The sequence below is a fragment of the Talpa europaea genome (assembly GCF_964194135.1).
Source record: "Talpa europaea genome assembly, chromosome: 16".
Taxonomy (NCBI): Eukaryota; Metazoa; Chordata; class Mammalia; order Eulipotyphla; family Talpidae; genus Talpa; species Talpa europaea.
The window spans coordinates 49,278,388-49,296,762 of NC_140084.1; the positions used below are offsets into that span (position 1 = coordinate 49,278,388).

Here is an 18,375-nt window from a genome sequence, read left to right on the forward strand (position 1 = left end):
CGGGGCCTGACCAGGAGAAAGGAGGTCCGGGGCCTTGGCGTGTGGGCCCAGCAGCCCACCCCTGGGTGGGGACCTGCCCTTGACTGTGTCTTCGGGGTCTCCTCTCAGAACTGTGGGGTTCCCCTGTCAGGGAGGGCCGGGGTGCGGGCTTGGGGATCAGAAGTCCCTGCCCTGCCGCCCACACTGGGACCCTGGGGGAGGGAGGAGGGTGCAGGCGGGAGCTGGGGTGTCCTGTCATGCAGGGGAGACCCTCAGCTGCTCGGGCGGGGCCAGGGCTGTGGTCCCCGAGCCTTTCTCTTATTTCTCTCATAACTCCTGCTTCACGGGGGGCACGAGATACGACCCTCACTTTCTTTTCTTTTTCTTTTTTTTTTTTTATAGAGGCATGCTTTATTTATTTGTTTGCTGGTTTGTTTGTTTGTTTTGTTTACACAAGCACTGGGTACAGTCAGAAGCGCGGGAGGGCGAGAGAATTCACCAGAGCCAGAGCGGGGAGCAGAGCAGGCAGAAGGACCGAAGGACACTGCTGAGGGCAGCAGCGGGCGGCAGGAGAGGTCTGCGCGCCATGTGGGACCCTCCGGGGGCCGGGGAGCAGCCGGGGATCGAACTGGCGCCGCAGAGGCCGCGCGCAGTTTCGCAACCCAGCGCTCAACCGCTGCGCCACCGGGGAGGCCCACGACCCTCACTTTCTCACGGGAACGTCTTGGGGTCCTGACCTCCGCCGTCCGTCCTGTGCGCCTGCGTCGGGGTCTCTGGCCTGTCCTCGCCCTCGGCCCAGCCCTCCCTTGGCACCTCCCCTGGCTGGGGGTCTGGGGGGCAGGTGGCCTCAGGAGACAGTCTGGGGCTCGTGCATGAGGGGCAGGGGCTGGGACCCGGGTCGCTCTGAGCTCAGCCTCCTGGTGCTGAGGGGTCCCTGGAGTCCCCGCTGGCCCGGAAAGGTCCCGTCTGTGGAGGGGGAGGCGGCCGTGGACAGAGACACTCAGGTGCAACCCCTCCGGGCTCAGGGCTGTGTCTGCTGTCGTGCGCCACGCTGGCCCCCCGCACCCACGCCTTCCCTGGGTGCTGGGTGGGGGACCCTGAACTTCCTGCGTGACGAGGGTCCCCTGTTCAGTGAGGACGTGACTCCCACACCTGCGCAGGGACCCGGCCGGGTCAGCCCCGTCCCTCCCAGGCTGGGTGACCAGACCCACCTGGAGTCAGGGAGCAGGCCTGGAACCCCGCCAGGAGCACCCCGAGGAGGGCAGTGATGCGCCAGGCTGTGTCGGGCTCATGGGAAGAGCCTGGGCTGTGCTCAGTGGACAGTGAGGGGGCAGCCAGCGCTCAGGGCGGGCTCAGAGACCGCGCTGCCCCAGCCAGAACCCGGCCCTTGGCATGTCCAGGCCTCCCGGGCAGGAGACCCTCGTGTCTGGGGGCGCGGCCTCGCCTCTGTGTCCCCGTGAGGAGTCTTGGGGCTCTCGGGTCCGCAGCCGGAATCCGCGGCTCTGAGCCTCTGTCTGGTGTTTCAGCTCCGGCTGCTGCTGACCCGGCGCCGGGAGGACGCAGCCGGCGCGCGTGGCCTGTCCTGTGCTCACCCGAGCTCTGCCGAGTCTCCCTCTCCGTGTGTCGTTCTCTGGTCCCCAAGAGCGGGTCCAGGGTCAGGTTCTGGGGGAGTCGGGATGGAGACAGCGGCAGGAGTGACGTGAGAGGGTGACGTCCAGCCGGCGTCCATCCCGGAGGGAAACCAGCCATCAGAGTCCACGCTCCAGGACATGCCCTGTAACTCGAGGGTCCTCATGTCGGGGTCCTCTGCGCCTGCCCTCACCCGGGACAAACCACGGCCCTCTCCCCATCTCCCTAGTGCCCTGCCCTGGGCCCCGCAGCAGCACAGGCCCTGACGTGGCTCTTCCTCCTCCAGGCGGGCGTGGGGACGCTGGCCAGTACTGTCTGCTTTGTCCATGACGTTCCCATTGTTTGTGGGCCCCGGCAGACGCCCCCCAGCACCGTGCTCCCCACCTCGCCGTGGCCAACGTCTTGGTTCTCCTCTGCACCAGTGTTCCGCACCTGATGGCCGCCTGGGTGTCCAGGACGCCCCTGTCCACGCTTGCGTGGAAATTGATAACCTTTCTTCACAGGATGGCCCGGAGCACCACGCTGTGCTCCCCCTGCCTCCTGAGCACCTCCCCGCTCCTCACGCTCCGCCCCGGGAGACGGGTGGACGGTGCTCCCGGGGGGACTCCCCAAGGCCCTGGGTTGTCCTGCTGCACCTGCTGGCTGCTCAGTGCATTCATCAACGTCTCCATCCCTGTTGCAGTCAGTGGTCCAGGGCGCATGAGCAATGGCTCCGAGCCCCAGGGGAGGTGGTTCTGCTCGTCCTCAGGCCACAATGCCGCCGTCCTGGTCCTGTGTTTGGTGCCGGATGCCGTCTTCATCGGCCTCATGGGCTGGGCCAGTGTCTCCATGGCCCTCCTCCTGCGCAGACACCAGCAGAGGGTGCGGCATCCGCACACCGCCAGGACCAGCCGGGGGTGCCCCCCAGAGAGCAGGGCCACCCGCACCATCCTCAGGCTGACGGTCACCTTCATCAGCTTCTACCTGCTGAATTCTATGCTCACCTTTTACATGTCTGCCTTCAGAGACACCCACCTGTGGCTGATGCAGGTGTCCAAGCTCCTGCTGTCCTGTTTTCCCAAACTCTGCCCCTTCCTGATGAGCCTCAGGGGTTCCAGACAGGGAAGGCTCTGCTCCTGAGCTGTTAGGAGCAGCCTCGGCTTCGACAGTCACCCATTTCCTAACCATTTCCTGTACCCGCGTGTCCCATCCGTGCAGTGTTGGTTTACACACTGTGGAGGGCTGGGCATAAACCCCTGCATCATCCTCACAGAATTCGGGTGTCCCGTCATGCTGTGTCAGTGCTCTGCTTCTCCGCGCCCGCTTCCCTTCTGGTGGCCACTATTGTGTATTTGTTGTCTGAGGGGATGTTTTCAGTTATTTAGCCCATGTATGTGCTCGCACTCCACGTAAGGTGAAATCATACGGTGTTTCTCTCCACCTGACGTTTTGTACTGAGCACCTATTTTCCAGTTTTATCCATGCATTGTATATGCCGGGGTCTTACCATCTTCCCAGGTGCATAGTATGCAAAAAGTAACCTCGTAAGTCAAAATAAATAGGAATATGTGAGTCCACCCTGAGACGGGTCCATCCATGACAGCTGCTCATAGAAAGATGGTCACCTCCTGTGATCGCATCTGGGAGGTAGGCCTGGAACAGCAGAAGTGACAGAAACGCTGTTGTCCTTCCATCTACCTGCTATTGAGACCCACAAGAGATGGGGCCTCCTTCCCTAGTGACCGTGGCTTGCGCTGCCGCAGTGGTGACCACCCTCCTCCTTGATGCTGCTTAAGCCCACTTATTTTTTGACCAGATTTTAAGTTTTAAATATTTATTCATGTGCAGAAGAACTTGGGTGCAGGGAAGAGGTGTGTGGGGTAAGAGAACTCACCAGAGACAGAGTGGGGAGCAGAACAGGTGGATTCACGGAAACACTGCTGTGGGGAGCAGCGGGGAGAGAGGAGAGGTCAGCTGGGCCATGTGGGTCAGCTCCCTGGCTGGGATCAAACTGGTGCTGCAGCGGTGACAGCCTGAGACTCAGCCCCCAGCCCATGGAGGTGGTGACCAGTATCTAAGGAGAGATCGCCCTAGCTCAGATGGGTGATGCGCCTGCGGCAGGAGATCTGAGGAGGGTTCAGTGTACCCCGAGAAGGAGCTGGAGCCCCAGATGGGGACCCTTCCGTCAGGACACCTATGGCAGGGAAGCAGTCCTACCCAAGGAGGCCACCCGCCGCTGTGCCTCTCCCTGCCAGGCCTCTGTCCTCCTAGGTCTGGGGCAGGAGAAGGGCGCAGGTGCCCAATCGGGTGTAGAAAAGGACCTTCATAGCTGAACAGACCCGACCCTGCAGCAATTACACGGTGACATGGCACCACCAGGTGGGGCCGTCCAGTGATGTCTGTTTCTCTACCTCGTTCTTTTCCCAAATCAGACACTCCAAGGAAAATTGTTAATGCCCCCCCCTCCTTCCTGACAGATGACCTGATAGTTTCAGAAACCAGGTCAGGGCCCCAGTCAGAGGCAGGTCCTGAGGGGCCCTGGGTGGACAGTGGATGGGGCATCTTCTCTGTTCTCACTGGGCCCAGGCGGAGAGACAGTTTACTGGACGGATCTGGGCCCCACAGTCCTGCCCCCAACCCACATGGACCCCACTGCAGGTCCCCAGCTTCAGCTTGGAAGCCTCCTGAAAGGTGACGAGGCTGGTGCTTCCCCCGAATTGTATTCAAGGGGTGTGGAAGGGGTTTCTGGGGGCAGGTTGACCTGTGCTTGCATGTGGACACGATCTCACACACCCACCCACACACATGCAGGAAGTGAGAGCTGCACCGTTTCTGGCTATGAAAGAAAGTCGGTGTAAACTGAGTCCAGCAAACTCCAATCCAAATACGTCAGCCTTTTGCAAGAATCAGCCAGGCCATGCAATAAGGAAATAAAATAGCGCATGACCGAGAAACGGGATGACTGGAAGCCCAGCAGAAACGGCTGTGGGGAGACGTGAGGATTTGGTGCGACCTGCGCATCCGCACCCTGTGGCGAGATGCGCTTCTGGCGCCTGCAGCCAAAACTCTCCAGGGATCTCTGTTAAACAGGAGGACGACAAAAGCTGCAGGAAGTCACGAGTGATTTTATTTCTTTATCTTTCACATTTTAAAAGGACAGTGTCTAGGTCAAAGGAGAGAGAGAAGGAGGCACCTGCACATCCCAGGCGGTGAGAGCTGCTCGCCGGCCATTGCCAAGGCTTAAGTGCTCACCTGAATCGCCCCCAGCACTGTTCACTGAGTTCAGATATGGGACAGAGGCTTCAGCACCACGGCAGGGGCACTGTGAGCGCAAGTGTTAATTTGCCAGTTGCCTTGTTGTAAAACCACAGTCCATCAAAAACGTTCTGAGAGGGAGGTGGGCAGTCAGTGTCACTTACAATGGCGCCAGGTGGGAGCACCCAGGAGGGACCTGGGGAAGGTGGGTGTCAGGACTGCAAGGCGGGGACCCCATAGTTGAACAAGTGTCCAAGTGTGGGGAAAATGCTTAATCACCACGGCAGGGACAGGGAGCCGAGATCAGTGCCCTCTCCCGGCGGGCCCACTGGGGGTGTGCTGGGCGTGTCACTGCAGGTTCTGCAGTCAGCGGTCACCACCTGGTCACCAGGTGCCAGAATTGAGCTGATGCTGTCGTAAGGAGCCTGCAAGTGGCTTCTCCCGGTCCGTTTCAGTCTGGGCCTCAGCTTGAAACTCCTCCCACGAGGGTCCATCTGGAGAGAAGTGTTAGCACAGGCTTTAAGCTAAATACAGTTGAGATGATTTATCCATAGCAGGTCCGCATGGCCATTACTGTCCTTCAGGTGGACTCATTATAAACATAATTAAATATAAATATATTTATTTATATAATGTAATATATATATGCCATCTTATATATAACATATAAAATATATTAGAGCAACATGAAAATAGTTCCAACAAACACTATGTTGGAAATCACAGGACTATTATTTCAAGTCTTCACTTTGGTAGAGAAATCTGAATGTAAAAGCAAAAACATGTTCTGCACAGGTGGAATGTGGAATTTAATATAGACAATCAGGGTAAAGCTGGTGAGAGGGTGTGTGGAAAATTTCTATATAAGGTTCAGTAATATTCTGTGAAGTAATAAGCAGTTTTAATTGGAGCATAAACTGAGGGCTGCATCTTAGGATGGTCCAGCAGTCACAGATAAACGTGATTATTAGTAACATTTGTGTATCTAAGAAAGCACCTGGATATACAAAGAGAGTAACAGAGCCAGAGAGAGAAATAGCACTACAAGATGCAGGGAACTGTGTCATCCACTGTGAAATGGGAAGATCGTCCAGACATGGAATCAGTAAGGGCACACTGGACTTACACTTTAGACCATGGGCTCAATAGACATTGATGGTTCCTCCTAACACAGGGGACATCGTCCAGGATCGATCCCCTGTTAGGTCCACCAGCATGTTTTAACACATTGAAGACAACTGAAGTCATATCCCATATCATTTCCTACACGGGATATAAAACTAGATCACTGACTGCAGCTAAGTCAGAAAAGTCACAGAGAGTGGGGATGAGCAACTGCCGATGAGCAGTGGGTAGAAGGAAGACAAGTGTAAGTGAAGATCCAACATGCTACAAGTGGGGTCTCAGCTCTCTGTTCAGGAGGCGTGTTCACAGTCACAGGCCCCTACATTAAGAAGAGAACATCGCAAACCACCTAACGTGATGCCTCAAGGAACCTAAAAGAAACAAGAGCCCAATGTCAGATCACTAGGCAGACAGAACCAGGACCAGAGAGAGAGGAAAGGACAGAGACGAGGAAGACACCGGAAAAGTCAGCAGAACTGAGTTTGCTTTTTTGGAAAGCTGAGTGTTTCCTTCCTACTTGCCGCTTGCCCGGCAGAGTGAGCCAGTCCTCGGCCTCCAGCTCCCAGAACTTCCCCTGCTCGCAGGGACCCGAGTACCGTCCTCAGCACAGCCTGCTGCTGTCTCTCCATCTCCAAATGAGCCGTTCGCTCTGTGTGGTTGATGGCGCCTTATTTTCTCTCTTCCCCACACACGGGAGAGGCAGGAAGTATTGTCCACAGGAATGTAGCCACCCGGTCTCCAGTGTCTGCCTCAGGGAGGTGGTGGGTCCATCACTTCCAACCCATGCCCCATGTTAACAGGAGGAGCAGAGACCCATCCTGCCCCCTCTCCTGTGCATTACATAGCACCAGCGTCCCTGGCGCTCCAGGGTCATCGAGTCCACGTGGGCCCACCCATCACTTCCCCTGGAGACCACCATTTTGGGAGAGGAGAGGGCCCGCTGAGCCCCACATCCCGCTCTGGCCTGATGACCCAGCTCTGCTTCTGCTGGAACACCCGCCCAGGACCTCTTGATCCAGTATCTTCCTCATCTGGTTTTTTTTTTAAAGATTTATTTATTCGTGCATACAAGAGCTGGGGTACAGGCCAGAGATGCGGGGATGAGAGTATTCACCAGAGACAGTACCAGGAATAGAATAGGCAGACTGACCAAAGTACACTGCTGAGGGGAGCTGCTGGAGAATCAGGAGAGGTCGGCTGCGCCACGTGGGCTGCTCCCAGGCTGGCCAGGGATCAAACTCGTGTTGCTGAGGCTGCGGATCGCTTCATAGTGCGGTGCTTAACCCCTTGCGCCACCAGGGAGGCCCTATCTTCCTCATGTTTTTAGGGCTTTATAACCTCTGTTTATAATTTCCAAGAACAATATTCGTGATTGCTCTTGAAATACAACTTTAAGGGATGCTTTCAGCATAGACCAGAATTTAATGGGCCTGCGTGAGGGGACCTATATTGGGAAGAAGGACTGTGAATTGGCAACATCCCCCGCTGACCCCGATGACAAGGATGCAGAGAGCTGTTGTCCTAGTCATGTGTGTGACCCAGAGGAGCCCAGAAATAAGCCCTCTGGGCCGGGGCCCATGACGTAGTTGGCTCTTTCATAGCAAAGCAATTCTGTGTCTCTCAGAGAGGGCTTGTCAAGGTCTGTCAAAAATCTGGGAGTGGTGTCACCATCCTAAGTGCGGGTTTGCATGGAACAAGAAGTGAAGTGGCACAGATGTAGCAAGTCGTGTCATTCCTGGGGACAGTGCAGACGGCACTGCCCACCGAAGACCACCCTCAGGGCCACCCCTTCCCCCAGCACGACATCCACCATGGCTGATGAGGGCTGTGGAGGGACCCTGGTGGTCTGCTGTCATATCCATACCTGCACGTTGGACACAGCAGAGTGTGAAATTTCACCTATACGCAGAGTGGGGAGGCTGAATCAACATGGCTTCTCCTTTTCTAATATGTGGGGAATCAGGAGGGAGGGAGGCACACATCTGTGGGCTCAGACAAACCGAGGACAAAACATAGGCATTCTCGGGACCCTGAGGATCACCAGGAAGGGACAGAGAACAGGGAAACATGACCCCAGGACATTGGAGACCTGTATCAGCAACAGAGGGGTGTCCAAGAAGATGGTCATGTAGAACACAATGCTAGAATTCAGCAGGTAGAAGCTGACAAACATGACCATGAGCATCAGGACAGTGCGGGTGGCCCTGGTCTCTGGGGGGCATCCCCGGTCGGCCCTGGGGGTGTGGAGGTGCCGCACCCTCCACTGGTGTCTGTGCAGGAGGAGGGCCATGGAGACGCTGGCCCAGCCCATAAGGCCGATGAAGATGGCGTCCAGCACCAACCACAGGACTACAGAAGCAGCACTGGAGCCTGATTCTGAGCAGAACCAGGACTCCCGTGGCTCGGAGCCATTGCCTACGCTCCGTGGACCAGTGACTTTCACAGGAACGTAGGCATTGATGAGGACACCGAGCAGCCAGCAGGTGCTGCAGGAAGGACCCAGGGCCTTGGGGAAAACTTCCGGGAGCACCGTCCACCCCAGTCTTCCAGGGCTGAGAGTGAAGAGCTGGGAGGTGCTCAGGAGGCAGGTGGAGCACAGCGTAGTGGTCCTGGCTGTCCTGTGAATAAAGATTAAAAACTTACACCCAAGAGAGGACAGGGGCCACCTGGACACAAAAGCTACCATTGTGTTTGAGATCCCAGTGGAAAGAAGAACCAAGATGTTGGCCACGGCCATGTGGGAGAGAATCGTGTTGGGGAGCTTCTGCCTGCATCCTGAAATGATTGGGGAGAAGTTTTGCAAGAAGAGGAGAACATTGGCTAGGGTCCCCACCCCCATCAATAAAAGACAAGTGATGTGTATGGTCAGTTCTCCCGTGGTTTGATGGTGGTGGTTCTGGAAGGACTTGGAGAGCCCCTCAGCGGGGTTGAAGGGGGTGTGGGCTCTGCTGGCGTCCTCGTTCCTCATCCTTGTGCAACGATCTCGGCCATCCTTCCCTGCAAAGGCAGCCAAAGTTGTGTCCCCAGAGGAGCTGAGCCTGGGGAGCACATCATTGACCCCAGTGTCACATCCAACATCCTTTTTTGTATTGACTCCTTTTTCCACTCAGTTTCTCACTGCCCAGCAGTGTGGGTTTGTAAGCTCAGGACACTTGCTGCCCCTGCAGAGCCACCCGCTGTGGGTCCACATGTGGACAGACGGGTCTCTGGTAGCTGAGGCACCCAGACCAGCCCCTGCTGGGCAGACAAGGGCGCACAGCCTTGCCAACAGAGGCAGAGGGGGATGAAGGGACTCTTTATTCAGGGGCTTCTAATCTAGCGGGGAGAGAACTCTGGCAAAGGAAAGCCAAGCTTCTCGCCTGGACAACAAATCTGGGCTCCCACCTACCCACTGATGAGGCATCAGGGGTGATGGGCAGAACCTTACTTGGAAGAGTGTGTGCACCCTGTAAATGAGGTGGCACAGGCTCTTATCCGTGTGGTGAGAAAGCATTAATGTCATCACTTGATGAGACTATCCCAGCAGCTAACCAGGACGCCAGGAATCTGTGCTCACCAGGTTAAAGGGTGCAAGACAGCTGTGATGAGGAAATTCACAGAGCCTCAGAAACGCAGAGGGTGATGTGGGGACCTTGGGAATCATATCGTCGAGCAGAGGAGGCTCTCCCCAAGGACTGAAGTGAAAAAATAAGGAAATTCTGGAGCAGAAAAGTATCAATTTGAGAGAGAACTTACTAAGCAGCGTTGAAGAAGCAGTTCACATGGAGGAGCACGTGAACACCATGGCAGGCCTGAAAGGATGACTGTGCAGAGCAGGAGAACAGGAGGCCGTTCGAGGACATGACAGTCAGAACTTCTTGCCTTTCAGAATGTAGCTGGACGTCCAGGCTCAGAATCTAAGCGAACACAATAACTTAATGTGAGAAGACCTTCAATAGGGCCTTCCTGGTGTTGCAAGGGGTTAAGATGTAACCTTGAAGCTGACCACAGCCACTGAAGCACCACTTCGAATCCCCGGTCATCCAGGGAGATACCCACATGGTGCAGCAGACCTCTCCTGGCTCACCCGCTGCTCCCCTCTGCATTGTATTTGGGACAATCTGCCTGTTCTGTTCCCTGCACTGTTGCTGGTGAATCCTCTCACCCTCGGCTCCACACACACCTCTGGCCTGTACCCCAGCTCTTGTATGCATAAATGAATAATCTTTTCAAAGAAAGAGAAGACCTTCGATAAATGGGGTAGTGCAGGAGTGAGCGATAAAGAACTTTAGAGGCAGCCTTTGGAAAAGGAGCGTGACCTCCAAGGTGCCTCCACAGGCTTCTGGGATGAAGCCAAAGCTGTTGTAGAAAGAAAGTTTGTAGCAACAAATGCGCATGGTAGGACATTTTTAAAGTTTCAAATAAATAATATCTCAAGGATAGAGAACAAACTAAGCCCAAAGGAAGCAAAAGGAACCGAGGGGAAAACATGCACAGAAATGAGTGCAGTAGAGGTGAGGACAACATGGAAATGCAACAGGTAAACTGAGGTCTGGGACTTCAAAAGAGCAAGAAACATGGACAGATCTCTTGCGAGAATAACAAGAGAGGAGATGCAAAGAAATGCAGTCAGTAGTGAAAGGGGCACCGCCCTCGCTCTGCAGAAAAACAGAATCCTAAGACACCACCTTGAAGGGGACCAGCCAGGAGCAGCACAGCCGACAGGACGTGGACACATTCTAGACACCCACGACACACCAGACGCTTCAGGAAGACAGAGGAAATCGAAACAGCTGATAAGTGAAGAGATTCAGTCACTCATCACAAACCTCTGAAAGCAGAGAATCCAGATTCTTGCAAAACAGAAGGAATCACCCACTTCCTGCAACTCTTACAACATACTGAGAAAGAGCAAAACTTCCAAGCTGGTGTTTGAAGCCAGCTTTACCTTGACGAGAAACCCGGTTGGGACACACAGGAGGAGCCAACCGTGTCCAGCGTCTGGTGGGGAGACGGGCAACACGCTCACAGACACGAGGACACACCCTCATGGGCACGTTAAAAGGATTTAGCACCATGACCCACCGGGGTCCATTCTTGAGACACAAGCACTCAGCACACGCCGGCCAGCAGAGGTGCCCGGGTACTAATGCTGGGAAGCCACAGGGTCGCTTAGGACAGGCAGAAAAGGCTGTCACAGTCACAGCCTCCTCTCGTGATCGAAGAAACAGCAGCCCCAGAGACTGGGCATAAGAGGAACGTAACTCAACATGGTGAGCACCCGCATTCCAGGGGCTGCTCAGCGGAGAGGCTCCACGCACCTGCTCTAATGCCCACCATGGGACAGGACTCCCTCGTGCCCGGGAACACAGGGTGCCAGCTGGGTGCGGGCAAGACTAAGAGACACGGGACAGCCAATCGATAAAGCCAGTTGGCAGCTGTGACGGGAACCCAAATAGTCACTTTCCCCCCCTGAAACATCTGAAGGAGAAAGGAAGAAACTGCCCCGTTCACATGAATATCAACAGAGCAAACACTTAGAGTGAATCCAGCCCCAGCCTGCTGAGTCCTGCACAACCCCAGGCTGAGCCTTCCCCTCTCCCGGAGACCCCAACAGGGCGCAGGGGAGCACTCACCTGGCCAGGCGCCCTCCCAGCACTGTGCAGGGAGAGCTCAGCAGGCCTGGCCTGTTATAGAGACAGTGATCCCTGCCCTGCCCTCCCCACAGACACCCTGTCAGCACGTCACCTGCCCTCACACTCACTGTCTGCGTGGAGAGTCTGAGAGGATCCAGGCGGGTCTCCCCCAGTCCCTCACCGTCAGTTACCTCAGCTGATGGGGGACAGCTCTGGGCAATTACTGGGGTGACCTAATGAGCAGCTGAGCACAGAAAGTTTCCCACGTTCCCTGCGGGAGGAACTAAGTTCAGAATCAAAGTGTAATCAAGGGGGAATGAGCGTCAAGAGTGCACCACGGTCCTTCACACTCGTCCCCAGACAGGGACACGCACGTCCCGATGGCCGTCCCCACAGTCCCGGGGTGTCCAGCTCAGGCTGACGCTGTGTCGGTGCAAACTGACTGTGCATTTGATCTGGCGTCTCCCTTGGATTAAATTCCTCCTGTGACGTTTGGCCCCGAGTCTTGTATCCTAGAGGGGATGAGGATGGCAGGTGAGACTTTTATTGCGAGGGGGTCTTGGTTAAACGCTACTCAGGATCTCGGAAAGACAAGCTTCATCGAATCTTTTTGGTCCAGCTCCCAATCCAAACCGGGTCACGCCTGCCCATGACCCCAGAGAGACCCAGTAATCCTCAGAGGGGTTAGGCTGGCCTGAGGCAGCTCAGAGCGACGTTCAAGTTGAGACTAAGTGGGAACTTCCCCACTGCAGCCCCATGCTCGATGGCCCTAAGTGCCCTTTACCAGGGAGGGATAGCCCCGTCTCCAGGGGTGAAGGACGTCAGGGTCACGGGAAACACCCTGAGCTGTAGGACTTTCATCATGGTCGCGAATGACATTTAACATGAGGGGGGCAACTCTGGCAGGTATGGCTGGGAGTGTGACCAGCATAAAGATGGGAGAAGGTGACAAGGTCAGTGAAGATTCAGGGGTGTTAGCTGACTCTGGGGTGGAATAGTATTCAGTCTTGCAAATGGGAGAAAATCCTGCCCTGTCAACCTCATGGTTGAACCTTGGGACCTTGTCCTTCCTGATACAGCCCAGTCTCAGGGACAGACCCTGCCTGACCGCACATATGGGAGGCCTCTGAAAGCATCAGGTGTGCAGAGGTGGAGAGAGAACATGGTGCTGTCCAGGGCCAGGAGGGGCCCGTGAGGATGGGGTGAGCCCTAGAGTGGTGTACACGCCAGAATGCACATTAACACTTGCAGGTGCTGTGAGGCCCTCGCGGCTGTTCTCATCAGCAACGAGAAGCTGAAACCTTGAGACTGGGCAAAACACATAAGGACGCTCATGTCTGGCACCTGTGTGACGCACTGAAGCATCCGAACTGCAAATTGGAGACTCTGGGCGAGTGTCCTCCATTCCCTGCTTGGGAGACATCACTGTCTCAAGAGCGGGGAAAGCTGTCGGGCAGGTGGGGCTAAAAGGGAGCAGTTTACAAGCAGGTGTGGATGGACCCGTGATGGGGCTCAGCCCCGGGGATGTGGAGGCTGGGTGGTTCTTCCCTCTGCTGGGCGTGTCCCCTCCCTGCTCCCTGTGGGGTCTGCCATGACCTTGTCCCTTCTCCCTCCACGAGCTGCCAGAGCCCCACCCGGGGTGCCACGGGTCCAGGGCACACAGGCTGTAGTGGAGACATGTCACTCAGGACTCTGCAGTCTCCGGCTAGAGATAACATGTCATGGAGTGTCCTCTGCCCACTCGTTACAGGTCAGCACCCCCTCCTCCCATCGTGATGAAGGGAAATGGCTCTGGAAATGGCCAAGGACGGCTCAGCTAGAAACAATGGTCTGCAGAAACCCGACTGTGACTTTGGTTGTGTGTAAAGGTGTCGGCCAGGCTCTGAGTGTGAGGGGCTCTGTAAGGTTGAGCCCCACCAGCCCAGAGGGTCAGCCTGAGAGTGGTGTCAGCCTTGCCCAGCAGCGAGTGGGTCTCACAGCCACTCACTGGACAGCTGAGTGTCCGCTGGACCATGTCCCCCTTCTCTGCAGGTTTCCACCCTCTGGGAAACTGTCAAGCTTTCTCTTCACATTTAGCATAACTCCCCCAGTTGTTCATAGGGATGAAGAGAGAAAGCAGCAAAACAGGAAGGGCTGCTCTCCTTCACCATGCAGGTGCCTTTTTCTTTGTCCTTTCCTAATACACCTGTCCCGGTATAAAGTGGGGAAGGAGACATGGGATTCAGCGAGGCTAACAGTCATGTGTACAGTCAGAAAAGTTACTCCGTTTTCTGGTCTGGATAAGTGTTTATATGATGAGGAGACGCAGACGCTGCTGATGACCATGGAAGAGAAAATCCCCACCTGACCATTCCCATCACTCCTGAGCTGCCATGGAGTGCAGGCTCAGGTGCGTGATCATCTCATGGAGCACACCCTGCAGTAACCTTCTCAGAATGGCCTCTTCTCTCTCAGATGTGTTTCTCCTGTTTACACACCATCTTGTGGATTGTACCCTGCACATCATGGTGCTGGGGTTGTGACCTCAGGCTGCTCCCTCACGGTGTGCTGGCTAAGTGATTGTGGGATGACACTCAGGTGTTTGTGCTCTCTGCCAGGTCCTCTGTCCCCCACAGGTGAAATACCCAACCTACCTTGCAGTATTTAGAGATAAGTACATTAAATGGCTGACACTTTGGAAAGGTCACTTGATTCTCTTAAAGGACGTCTTAGCCTGCGTGAGCTGGCAGTCGAAGGGCCACGAGCACTTGCCCTCTGAGGCAGACCTGATGCCGTTGTTGTTTTATGTGGTTGTCATCACGACATCTATCTCCACTTTCACCGTGTCTGCTTTCTGAGTTGCTCAGGTTCCTTCTCCAGAGCGCATCTCCAAGCTCCACTTAGGCCTCTGCAACATCCTTCAATAATTCAGTGAGATCTTTTCCAAATAGGCCTACACAGTTAATGTTTTATTTTTCAAATATGTAGAAACGCCTCTATCATAATGAATATGGCCTGATCAGTTGCCTTGACAATACATGACTCATGCTCATTAGCCTGAAATAGAAGTGCATGTTTCTGTTTTTAACTTTGAAATTTTCAGTGGACTTTGTTATAGAGAAGTTGTAAATGCACAACCGAATGGAGAGTCAGGTGCAGCGATGTCCCACTTAGCCCCAGCCCTACACCCGACCCCGGTTATCCGGCCTGGTGACAAATGGTCGTTCCATTCTCCTCGCGTGTTCTCCGTGGCTGCCACTGCTCGAGTGAGAATTTATGATAAATGCAATATGGACATGCAAGTGTGTCGCTCCCAAACCAACTGGAAAAGTCCCCACTGGTGGGACTGGTCACAGCTTCCACGTATGGAATGCAGGATTAGACATTCAACTCTTTTGTGAAGTTTCTTTTTTATTCAATTGAGTTTTATATTTTGGCTTTGACTCGTTCTGAATTTAAAGAAAGCAGATGTGATCCTGCTCTTTGTCCAGTCATTTCTCCCCCTCATTCCTGTCGTTGCGTCCTGGGGTCCCATTCCCAGGGCAGATTGTGCAGGGGAAGGGCGGCAGGTCCATCCAGAGAGGGACAAGGGACCCGAGCTTCTTGGGGGGTGGGGGGGAGGCTGTCATCACTTGTGGGTCCTGGAGACACTCTCGGGATCTAGGGTGGGTCAGATGAGCTTCAAAAGGGCTGTTCTCAGGCCAGAAGACCTGGGGCCTGAATCAGGGTTTGTGGAATTTAATCCAAGGGAGACGCCAGATCCCAGGGCCAGCTTCAGTTTGCACCGACACAGCGTCCGCCTGAGCTGGACACCCCGGGACTGCGGGGACGGCCATCGGGACCTGCGTGTCCCTGTCGGGGATGGGTGTGAAGGACCCCGGCGTGGCCTTGATGCTCATTTTCCCTTGGATTTCACGTTGATTCTGAACTTAGTTCCTCCCACAGGGAACATGGGAAACTTTCTGTGCTCAGCTGCTCATTAGGTGGCCCTAGTATTGCCCAGAGCTGTCCCCCATCAGCCGAGGTGACTGACAGTGAGGGACTGGGGTGAGACCCCCCAATCCTCTCAGACTCTCAACGCAGTGTGTCTGCGGGCAGGTGACATGATGTCGGGGTGTCTGGGGAGGGCGGGGCAGGGATCACTGTCCAAATAACTGCCTCAGCCCTCGGGCTCTCGAGCAGCGGGGTGGAGGGGTGGGCACAGGCCTGGCCGTGACCCACTGAGACACTCCTCAGGACGCAGGGCACCCGTGTCTCCCAGGTGTCCTGTGGGTCCCTGCATGGTGTCCTGTTGTCTCAGCAGGTGGATAGGGCTGCGCTGCCCTGTGTGTCTTTGGCTTTGTGGCGTTTGGGTTGAATTTCGGCTCATTGGGTGAGTTTTGATGTCTGTCTGTGGCCTCAGCCCCCACATTCCCCCCGAGCCCAACGTCCCTGAGCTTCCCTCTGCGGCCGTGGGCGTCTGGGGTCGGGTCAGGGAGTCTCAGCGCCGCTGTGGTGTGGGGTGTGGGTGTTGCTGGCGGGTCCACTTCACTGTCCCCGTTTTCTCCCCCTCCCCAGGCCCGTGTGTTGAGTGACATCTTCTCCCTCTGCGCCCTGGGGTCCTTCCTGAGTGCCAATCGGTGTCCATGTCATCTTTTATCCCTGGACATCTGCCCGTCCCGTGGCTGGTGTCTGTCTTGGCCAGTGCCTTGAGGTGTCACTACAGTTTGCGGGACAATTTGAAATCGGGAAGGAGACGCACCCCTGTTCTGTTTGCCTCGACTCCTCCGGCCCTGTGGCGTGCTCTGTGGTTTCATCCAAATTTTAGTTCGTTTCTGCTGTTATTGAGAAGAAGGTCGTTTTTATGTGGGTGGCGATGGCAGAGCACGGACATGTTCGCGGTCTGGAACCTTCTGACCCGTGTGCCTGGGCGTCTTCTGCTCGTGGGTCTCACGCCATGTCTTTCAGCAGAGCCCGCGGGTTCCTGGCGTCCACTCTCATGCCCTGCGTGACACTGACTCAAAGTATTTTATCGCCGTGATGCCGCTGTCGGAGGGATGGTTTTCTTTCCTCATCGGATGCTTCATGCTGAGTGTGAGGAAACGCAGCTGCATTCCTGGTGCCCACTGGGTGCCCGCCTCCCGCCCCATGGGCCGATCATCCAACTGACAGTGGATCGACTCAGGAGTGTCCGTGTATGAATCATCGCCTTTGCAAAGAGCCCCTTGTTTACTGCTCTTCAGCTTGGGTTCCTTTCATTTCTCTGGCCCCTGTGTGCAAGCTGGGACACCCCGCCTCTGCTGATACGGGGTGGGGAGAGCCGCTCCCTGGATGTCATTGACATCGGAGGAAACACTTTCCATTTCTCTCCATTGAACATGTCGCAGAGGGCCTGTCATCTGTGGCTTCTGCCCTGTTGAGTTATATTCCCTCTCTGCCCGGTCTGTTTGTTTTTAGATCTAATGAAAGGTCGCTGTGCTCACACGTGCGTGTGTTTATTGCATTCTGTCACCGTGCGGGTCCCTGACGTTGACCTGAGCATGTGGATCATTCTTGCACCCGCTCGGGGCCGGTGCCTGGTCTGTCATGTGCTCTTGAATTTGGTTTGGAGATGTTGTGAGGAGAAATACTGCTTATGTGACTTGGAGGTACAGGGTTAGTCTTTGATGTCTTCAGTTTCAGGGGTTTAATACTGCATGTTCTATTTCATTCGGGTTTGTTGGCTTTTTTGGTTTCCTTCTTTGGCAGTTTCCACACTGGTGTGATCTGTCTTTTATGTTTCATGTCTCTGCTCTAGACTTGTGCAGCGGATTCCACCATCGTTCACCAACACCTGAGAGAATAGTCATTTGTTTTAGCAATTCTTTCATTGCGCTTAAGTAGTTCTGTCCTCCCATCGTTCTCCTTTTATATTTTTGATTGTTTTTTGCCTTTTGTAGTAGGTACCGTTGTTTTAATACTTATTTTCTTCTAATACTACAACCAAATGTTACAGTGAAAATTTGGAGCGTAACCTGGAGAAGAGGTCCTGGGTTCTAATTCTGGCTGTGTGTTACCTTCATCAGAGTTTTGTTCGTTCCTTTTGTTTGTTTGTTTGTTTGTTTGAAGAGTTATTTTCAGCATAATTTGGGAAAGTCAAATTCAGGCAGGTGTGTCTTTTAACACTTTGAATATGTCACTTCCCTCCGGCATGGCCTGTAGAGCTCCTCTGAGAAATCACCGTAGAGTCTAGTGCGGCTTCCCTGCTAGTCCTGTCCTTTCACACTTGTCCTTGACTGCTGACAGCTGCAAGACCATGTTTCTTAAAGAAGGTCCTTTGCAGTAGATACTTAGTTCTCTTAGCTCTCAGACTTGGAAGTCAAGTTCTTTTTGCAGTTTTGGGGAGTTTTCAGCTACTTTATCTGTTAATAATTTCGTGACAATTCGCTCTCCTCTCCTGCCCGTGCACTGATTAGAGTTAGGTTGGCGTTTCTAATGGAGCCTGCCGAATCCCAGATCTCATAAGGGTTCCTCCCTTTTAAGAACTCTGAATTCTTTCTCTACTCTGTCTGAGTCATTTCTAAATTCCCACCCTCCTGTTCACATTTTCTTTATTCCATGTGATCTGCTCTACGTTGTTCAAGGCCTTTGTCATCTCACTGAAATTTTCAGCTGTAGAAATTCTGCTTGGCTCCTACTAGAATTTCTGTGTTGTTGGGCAGTACTGGGGCTCATTAATGTCCTTCCAGGTGTACTCCCTTCCTGAGTTTTATTCAGCACCTAGATTTTGTCGTTGGAGCTCTTTTGAATTATTCATCAGTTGGATCACAGTGTCTAACTCTGGGTTAGTGTCTTG

The 18,375-nt window shown here is 54.5% G+C and overlaps 2 protein-coding genes across 2 annotated transcripts; one reads left to right on the forward strand and one right to left on the reverse strand.

Moving 5' to 3' along the window:
• Positions 1–2,112: 2,112 nt before the first annotated feature.
• LOC311186141 (vomeronasal type-1 receptor 4-like) lies at positions 2,113–2,727 on the forward strand (the record flags this gene model as incomplete). Its single annotated transcript, XM_084257027.1, has 1 exon — positions 2,113–2,727. One exon carries the CDS (start codon positions 2,113–2,115, stop codon positions 2,725–2,727), a length of 615 nt encoding a protein of 204 aa, XP_084113153.1.
• Positions 2,728–7,957: 5,230 nt separating this feature from the next.
• Positions 7,958–8,935, reverse strand: LOC311186142 (vomeronasal type-1 receptor 4-like; the record flags this gene model as incomplete). The annotated part of the gene is made up of 1 exon (XM_084257028.1): positions 7,958–8,935. One exon carries the CDS (start codon positions 8,933–8,935, stop codon positions 7,958–7,960), a length of 978 nt encoding a protein of 325 aa, XP_084113154.1.
• Between the last annotated feature and the right edge of the window lie 9,440 nt (positions 8,936–18,375).